The sequence below is a fragment of the Meleagris gallopavo genome, chromosome 30 (genome assembly GCF_000146605.3).
Source record: "Meleagris gallopavo isolate NT-WF06-2002-E0010 breed Aviagen turkey brand Nicholas breeding stock chromosome 30, Turkey_5.1, whole genome shotgun sequence".
In the NCBI taxonomy this organism is placed as follows: Eukaryota; Metazoa; Chordata; class Aves; order Galliformes; family Phasianidae; genus Meleagris; species Meleagris gallopavo.
This window is the reverse complement of record NC_015040.2, coordinates 1681162-1689608: the sequence shown is the minus strand read 5'-3', so window position 1 is coordinate 1689608 and position 8447 is coordinate 1681162. Positions and strand designations below refer to the sequence as shown.

At 51.4% G+C, this 8447-nt stretch overlaps 2 protein-coding genes across 2 annotated transcripts in view; both read left to right on the top strand.

Annotated features, from left to right (window-relative positions):
* Window positions 1–3118: 3118 nt before the first annotated feature.
* LOC104914672 (actin-like protein 9) lies at window positions 3119–5011 on the top strand. Its single transcript, XM_010724863.3, has 2 exons — window positions 3119–4424; window positions 4621–5011. The coding sequence occupies exons 1-2, from the start codon at window positions 3375–3377 to the stop codon at window positions 4921–4923; spliced, it is 1353 nt and encodes a 450-aa protein (XP_010723165.2). The 5' UTR covers window positions 3119–3374; the 3' UTR covers window positions 4924–5011.
* Window positions 5012–8043: 3032 nt separating this feature from the next.
* The window catches only part of LOC109363700 (mucin-16-like), a 4897-nt gene continuing 4493 nt past the window's right edge, over window positions 8044–8447 (top strand). Inside the window, exon 1 of the mRNA XM_019609955.1 lies at window positions 8044–8100. Within this exon, the coding sequence (XP_019465500.1) occupies window positions 8044–8100 (57 nt within the window). The remainder of the gene's footprint in view (window positions 8101–8447) is intronic.

The following is an 8447-nucleotide window of genomic DNA, read 5'->3' as shown; positions in this document are numbered from 1 at the left end:
TTGCCTTTAACATTATTCCTTTTCCACTAGATTGTCTTTTGCCTAAGAAGAAAGTCAGATCTGTACCAGGTTCAGCAAGGCATGTACGGTGTGTTCTTCCCACATCTGGGCACAAAAGTCCAATGACGGAACAGATGAAGTATTGTCTCCACAGACCTGTTTATCCATTCATGAAGGAAAAATGTTTAAAAGTACTAGAAAAATATTTCTTTAATAAATTATGTTTAGCATTTTCTCTTGTCTTGGGATAAGTCTTTGCACTCTTACCACAATTATTTTCATACTATGGGAAACTGCCAACAGCACAGTTTCATCCCAAACAAGAAAATGCTTCTGTCCCATCAAGATTGAGCATCCCATAGTGTATGGTCTGATGTCACTTTTATGGACACTGGGACTTTTCCTGCCCTTCCAACCACAGCAGTGCCCGTGAGCTCAGCACACCTCAACTTGCTCCAGAGCACAGGGAGAGCTGGTGCTGATCTCTAGGTAATTATTCAATGCTATCATTAGACTCTGTGCTGAAAGTGAAAGCACTAGAGTTAATGAAACCACGATTAGTCATTAATCCTTCCACTGCAGGCGAGGTTTCCATGCAAACTGCCTTTTTACTTTCAAAGCAAACCTCCTCAGGGCAGGTTGGACCGGTTCACCTCCCAGGTCAGGTTCCTCAGTGCAGAGCAGAGCCTGAGGAATAGAAACCTTTTTCGCTTGATCAAACAAAGGTTTTCAAGCACCCGGGATTATGTCAGCATCACCGGCTTAAAAGCTTTCTGCAGCAGCTTGTGAAAGACTTCGCAGGTTTCTGTGCCACCCACATGTGACAGCAGCCGCGACAGCGAAGCTGTGAGCAGCTCCAGTTTTGAAGGCTCTATCCCACATCTTCCCCACATCCCATGTCCCTGCTGTGCCTGAACATCCCCCTCCCTCTCATCCAAGGAGGTGCAAGGGATGCAAACAGTGGGACAGCGCAGGGTGCAGAGATGTGACAGCCAGCATGCACCACACTGCTATTTTGTGGAGCCATTTCCTAGAGGTGTTGAGTTTTCTTTTTTTAAATGCTGTGCCCACAGAGCAGAGCTGCTGCAGTGCTGTGAGCTGTGCCACCTCCTGCTCCTCTCCCAGGGCTGCGTTGAGACCAGGAACGGTTGGCACTTGTCTTAGAGAATGTGTTCAGCAGCCCCTGTGCTGGCACTGCTGCCCCATGCAGCCACTGGGACAAAACCTTGCATTGTCCCCATGGAGCTCCTGGCAGCACCCTGGGTCCAGTACAGACCTGAGAGCACTGGGACAAGCTTTTCTGTACCACAGCAAGGTACAAACACTGATCTAATTCAGAAAAACTTCAGTTTAGATGCAGCATAGCAGCACTTAGCACTGTCTGACCTATTTGAAGGCACTCCAGAGAGCCAAGAAACCATCGCAGCAATACCATGCTACTCCATTTCCTAAGGTGTTGCTGCAGACATGTCCTCTGCAGAAGGAGCCACTGCTGGACATATCAAGCATCCCCCTCTCCGTGGTTCAGCCACCAGTGCTCCCTGGCAGATCAGGGCATGCATCATACATCCAACCTTACTAACTTTTGCCACCACGGGCAGAGCATCCAAACCCAGTCCTGCCAGCTGGTCTCGTCCACCCAGCCCCTAAAAGCTATGCTGCAGTTAACAAAGCTGAAATACGCTTAAGGAGCGCCAAGGCAGCCGAGAGGGGACAGGGAAGCTAAGAGAGCAGCAGCAGCTTGAGCATGCTATGGGATGGCTGATACCCTCTGTGGGCCTGCTTCCTAAGAGGAAGTGACCTGTACACACCATGGCACTGCTGAGCATCCCTGCATGGTGTCACAATGCACTCCCTGTTTTGCTTGGACCTGTGCCTACATTTGCTATGGAGCTGTGCTTCACAACCAGAGCCCGCAGCAGCTCACAGTGACACAGGCAGCCCAGCCCTGGCCATGACCTGGCCCCAGGCACTGCACAGTTCCTGGAATGGGGCACCACCGTTCCCTGTGGTGGGGATTAGCGGGCAGGGACTCTGCTGGGGTCAGAGCCCCAGCTGAGCAGCAGGGACATGCCCTAGGCCAGCCTCAGCTCCTTTCCTCCCAGCAACATCTTTGCCCCCTGCTGTCCCATTCCTGCATTGTGCAAATGCCATTCCTCTGCATTTCTGTCCTCACATTCATCCTGACTCCATGGAAGACCCACATTCTCTCTTTCCCTATTATGGTTCCATCCAGACCCCACCGACATTGCCCTGATAATTGCTGCTCCATGATAGGCAGTTCATCAGCCTCCTTTTCAGCTCTTTAAACATTTGATGCTGAACACTGCAAGTAAGGAACTGCAATGACAGAAGATTTGTCTGCTTCTCCTTGCTTTTCTCAGCAACTCTTCTTCATTTGGGCTCTCATATACAAAAATACTCTGCTGGCTATGGAAACGGTCATCAGGAAGTCATTTGGGTATCACCCAGGCTCCTCTCTAACCTCCCATCCCCAGCACAGCTCCTGCAATGTTCCCATCCTTCTTGGTCCTCAATGGAGACAAGAACTCAGTTTCCCCAAGCCACTCCAGCCACTGCCATATCTGGACCACCTGCCTTGCACACAGGCAGCACCTGATTCTAGGTTGGCCTCATCTTTCTTGCTCATCCCCCTCATTGCTTTGCTGCTAATTGTCCTTCATCATCCTTTCCCCCACCCTGTTCCATAAGATTCCATGAGATTGATGCAGACAGGAACATGAGAAACATCAGCACCACCAGCACTGAATGGCATTTCTCCAGCCTTCCTGCAAGAAGCAAACTCACACTTCCCTCCAAGCCACTGCTGGATCTGGTTCCTCTTTGCTTTGCAAGGCCCACCTGTTCCTATCCAGCAAAACCCACCAGCTTTAGGGGGCAGCAAGAGAAAGAAAATGAGGAAATCATTCTCACATTGTAGCTTTCTCACACTGCTGTTTGCTCAATACAGCAGCACAAGGAGGAGCATTGATGCAGTGCAACGCAACTTTTCATCAGCTCTCATGCCCACAGTGCAGCACCACTGCACTGTATAAGCACAAAGACACATGGAGCTGTTTTCCTTCTGTGTGTGTAACCACAAAGTTGCTGCTCTGGTCACACTGTACCACGAGGGATGCCCCCAGACACTGGTTTCTGGCCAAGCAGCACTACAAGAAACAGCAGAGCAAGTTCTAGAGCAGACCACAACCCCTCTCCAAAACATACATACTGGTGTCAGCTGTCGATGGGCATGATCCTCATTTTGCCCCCCAAACTCCTGCCAGAAAGTAGCCAATACCTTCAGATGCCACGCATGGTATTCTCCCCTGCTGCCACAGCTCAGCCTGGCTGATGTCACAGTACCCTCCAGCATGTCACAGTTTGGCAGATTCTGCCCAAGCCCACTCAGGGGAATTCACTGCCCAGCTCTGTTTCCCAGGCAATGTTCTGAGATGGAGAGGCCACATGAAAGTGGGACGGGGACTTCCCAAGATGGGGACTCTCTACAGACAGAGAGCTATTCCACAATCTTTATGCTCCATGAATGCCACCCAGATGAGCTGGAGCTAGGCTCTGTCAGCAGCTTCTCCTCCAGTACTGTCAACTACTCCAGCAGTGAGGGCCTGAGCATGTGTCCAGTTGTGATTGATACGGGCACAAGGAGCTGCAGAGCAGGGTTTTCTGGATATCATTCCCCCAGCGCTGAGGTCAGCACCCTGGTGGGCCACCGCATGGGCTCAGAAGAAGCCAGGGCTGGGGTGGTTATTGGAGAGGAGGCATTGCTGTACCCTGACACTAAAACCACAGAGGTAATGCACAATGGCTTCATCATGGACTGGGAGGCAGCTGAAAGCCTATGGAAGTACCTCCTTGAACGTGAGCTTCGGGTGAACCCTGAGGACCATGCGCTGCTCCTCACAGAGCCGCTGTTCAGCCCCACCAGCAGCCGGGAGAACATGGCAGAGGTGGCCTTCGAGGTGCTGGGCACTCCAGGTCTCTTTGTGTCCCCTCAGTCGGTCCTCTCTGCTTATGCACATGGCAAGATCAGTGCTCTGGTGCTGGATATGGGCCACGAGGCCACCCGTGTCGTGCCAGTGCTGGAGGGCAGGAGCATGGCATGCAGCTCCAAGCAGACAGATGTGGCAGGAAGGTGCCTTACGTGGTACCTTTCAACTCTTCTGGAGGACATGGGGCACGTGCTCAACAAGGGGATGACCCACATGGTGGAGGGCATCAAGCGTGCGTGCTGCTACATTGCTGACGACTTCCAAAGAGAGTGTCTCCTCCCACCCAGCTCCCATGCCATCGATATTTCCCTGCCCAATGGGATAACACTTACCCTCAGCAAGGAGCGCTTCCAGTGCCCAGAGGTGCTCTTCAACCCTCCGCCCAGCTGGGGAGATTCCTTCGTGAGCATCCAGGTTGGATATTAGGAAGAACTTCTTCTCAAAAAGAGTACTCATGCATTGGCACTGTCAGCCCAGAGGGGTGGTGGGGTCACCTTCCCTTGAGGTGTTTAAGAAAAGGGTAGATGTAGCATTTAGGGACATGGTTTAGTGGTAGGCAGGTGGTTGGATTTTAGAGGTCTTTTCCAACCTGTATGATTTTATGATCCAGGAGACAGTGCAGAAGAGCGTTGCGCAGCTCCCGGAGGAAATCACACCCACCATGTGTGCCAATATCGTCCTGTGTGGGGGCTCCTCACTCTTCAAGGGGCTGCAGAAGAGGCTGTGCAATGAGCTCCTGGACCAGCTGCCATCCAGAACTACTATAAAGGTGGGGGGCTCAGAGCTGCGGCGACATGCAGCGTGGACAGGGGGATCCATCCTCGCCTCACTCTGCAACTTCCAGTCGTGTTGGATCCGCCGTGATGAGTACTGTGAGGTAGGGCCACGCATCGTCCACCAGAAGTGCTTCTGAAATGACACCCCAAAGCCAGCAAGAAACATTGGTGCAGTTTTATTACAGCTACAGAATAAGCAATAATAAATAATTTTGTACCACCTGAGTACGGTCACCTTCCAGCCCCACAGTGTCCCAGCTGAGGGCTGTTAGGGTAAAAGCACAGACTCAGCTGCAGGTGCTGCTCAGCACACACACACACACACACCACAGCACAAGCAGCAGTCCCATGGGAAGGCATCAGACCCTGCCCTGAACGCCTTACTCTCCCATCCCTGCTCACTGCCTGCCATCCCCATGTCCCATCCCTGCACCTCACACTGCCCACTGGGGTCCCACAGCAGCTCAGCTCCTCTGCTATCAGAGCTCCATGCTGTGATTTGCACAAGAGCTCTGCAGCCACAGTCTTGGCACCAAGCAGAAGCCACCTTCACACATAGTCCCTTGCCATCACTTGGGGCCACGAAAAGCCATTAGCACTTATACAATACAAAATTAAACAAACCAACCACCCCACCCAAATGCACTCGTACTCAGAGCTGCCCAATAGGGCAGTAAACCAAAGCCAAAACCCACAGTGCCTCCCTCTTAAACCATCCCAATGATTTTTCCTACCTGGACCACATGGCCTGCAGATGGACTGTTGGGGGCAGAGGGGAATGGGAAGACACAGAGGAGAAATGCTAGCTCCCACCCTTGCTCTCAATTTGGGTGAAATTTGTCCCCCTGCCTGGTTTTATAGGGCTGAGGGTTCCAAGTCACAGCTGCAGCTCCCACTCCATCACCACAAGCTGGGAGCCAGGAGCAGCCCCCCTCTCCCTCGCCCCCCACCCAGCCTAAGGGGCTGCTCCTTTCCTCATGACTTTGCCCCCAGCTGTGGACACCAATGCTGCAGTGAAAATCAGAAGCCACAGAAAAGATTACAAATATTAACAAGCTCAGCACCAATCCTTCCCTAGGCAGCCCCTGAGAGAAATCATGCTAAATTTACCTAAATTGCACGGAACTCCCCAGATCTTTGGAAGCTGACACAGGATTTGGTGCCAGCTTTTAAGCTAGTGCTAGTTTCCTATTGCCCCAGGCCATGAGCAAAACCTATTCTGATCTCATTGTTACCCTGTGGCTCTTTGGGGCTGCTTGGAGTCTGCTTCCAGCTATGGAAGGGGTGTGGGATGCTGCAGGAGGGATGCTGCAGGGACAGTGAGGATGGCTCAGGGATGCTGCAGGCACACACTGGGGACACAGGACCTTGCAGAGCACTTTCCCACGGCTCTCTGACAAGCAAAGAATATTTGGCTCTCGTGTTGACTCAAACTAACTACTTCATTTCCCCTGAAACTTTCCGGAGAAAACAAGTTCTTATCTCACTAGAAACCCAGGCCACAGATGCCAGGTGCCTGGGAGGAGTGAGCAGCTCCTCTGAGCTGATAGCAGCACTCCTGCCCCAGCAGGGATAGGCTTCAGGATGGGGCTGAACTCGCAGGCAGTGTGTGTGCATTGTTAGCCCTGTGCAGCTGCAAACTCCACTCCCATGTGTGTGCTGCGCATTTGTCCCCTGTGAGCCGAAAGGAGAAACACAGAGCACCCCAGCATCAGCTAAATGCCAAATTCTCTTGACTTTCTGCCTGTAACATTTTTCTGCTAAAGGCTTAAAAGAGAGACAGGACTCTAATTCTGACTCTGACATTCAGCACAGCCCTCAGAGTGAATCATAGAATCATAGAATGGCCTGGGTTGAAAAGGTCCATAATGATCATTTACTTTCAACCTCCCTGCCACAGGCAGCGTCACCAAGCACCAAAGCAGGCTGCTCAGAGCCAGAGCCTGGCCTTGAATGCATCCAGGGATGGGGCATCCACAACCTCCTTGGGCAACCATGGCACATGCAGAGCATAGCACCTTTATGATGCCAGCAGCCCTTGGTCACCCATTTAGTGACCTAGAGTGAATATGCAGCGAATGAGCCCCACAGATCCTCACGCACCTTCAGCAGGGCGTGAAACCCCCCAGCCATGCATCTCGGAGAGGTGAGGGACCTGAGATATACAAGAACACAATGGTAAGATTTTGAGGTTAGTCAAAATGTTGTGATAAATTAGCGGAAAGTATTTTTCTGCCGTAATCTCCCTTCTGAGCAGTGCCCAGGTTTTTCTACTGTATTAAAGAAAGGCACTGAGCGTGGGAGGTGTGAACTAATGCTACCACACTGGGAAGGTGGTGACAACCCAAGATCTCAAAGGATGTTCATCAGACTCCCTGTTTTACATGGGTGTGAACGAGTAAAGTGGAAAAAAAAGGAAATTATTGGTCTTTTAGAAAGAAAAACAAACCAAATAGCTGCCAGACAACCTTGTCAGCAACTGCTATTTAAGAGCACAGACATTTGCTCACCTTTGCCTGGAGCAAGTATTAACCTTTACACACGGCCTTTGCGCTCTGTTCCCTTTCACTCTGTGTTCCCTCTGCCCCAGCAGAGCCCTGGCCATCGCTTGCTGCTGCATTGCAATGCTGTGGTGGGAACATTCCCAAGCAGCAAAACCTCCCTGTGAGTCACACAGAGGGCTGCCTCGTGCTCGGGAAGGATTTTCCCAAATACTGGAGGTGATGTGGTGTCCTCACATAGCCCAAAGCACCTCAGGCTCATGCTGCAGCTGGCTCTAACATCCCCCAAATCATATTTTCATCCTTCATCTGCGCTGCCTGGTGTTTGGAGGTCAGAGTGTGCTCAGAGGGCTGAGCTGTGCAGTGCTTTGCTGAGGCACAGAGGGAGCTCTGGGACTCACCAGCACTTCCCAAGGGAGGGCAGGGGCGAAGGGGACTGGGACAGCCCACATAGGGCCCATGGCTTCGGGCATTGCCTCCACCCATGGGACCCTGGTGCTGCCCTAGCAGTAGTGCTCTCTATTCCCCACTTTTTTAAGAGCTGAATAAAGAAGGTTATTACAGACCTAAATGACTTAAACCTTACAACTTAGAGTATCTGCATTTCATAGCCCTTAAAAGGACAAAGCATTAACATTTTCCCTCCAAAGCCAGCTCAGGGGTGACCAAGAAGCCACTTCTAGTTTGCTGCATCAGCACATCAGCACTGTTTGGTGTAGGAAATAGAGTGGGATCAATAAAAGCTTTTCCACCTCGATGGTATCTTCTGATCCCTACCATAGGAGTGACCCCCAGAAGCCACTTCCATGCTTTGTGAGTCACCACCAAACATTTTGGGTTTGTAGATGTGAAAACCAAACGCAAGTGTTAAACTTTACAGGGCTCCCTCTCTGCCTGGGTAGCACCCTACTCTCACTGTGGGTGCAAAAGGCGGCGCAGCAGCAAAACTTTATGGCCAGACATCCAAAAAGCTGAGAGCTGTAGGACCAAAGCAGCTCTTGCATATTGCCTCCTACACAGGGGTAACCTTTCCAGATGTGCACCAGATGTGGCGATGGTGTGAACCAGATGTGGAGCAAATAGTGGGCAGTTTCCAGGTTTGGCTTAACACAGATGTGAGCATTGGAGAGATTTGGGGGATTTTACCCACCCCTCCAAAA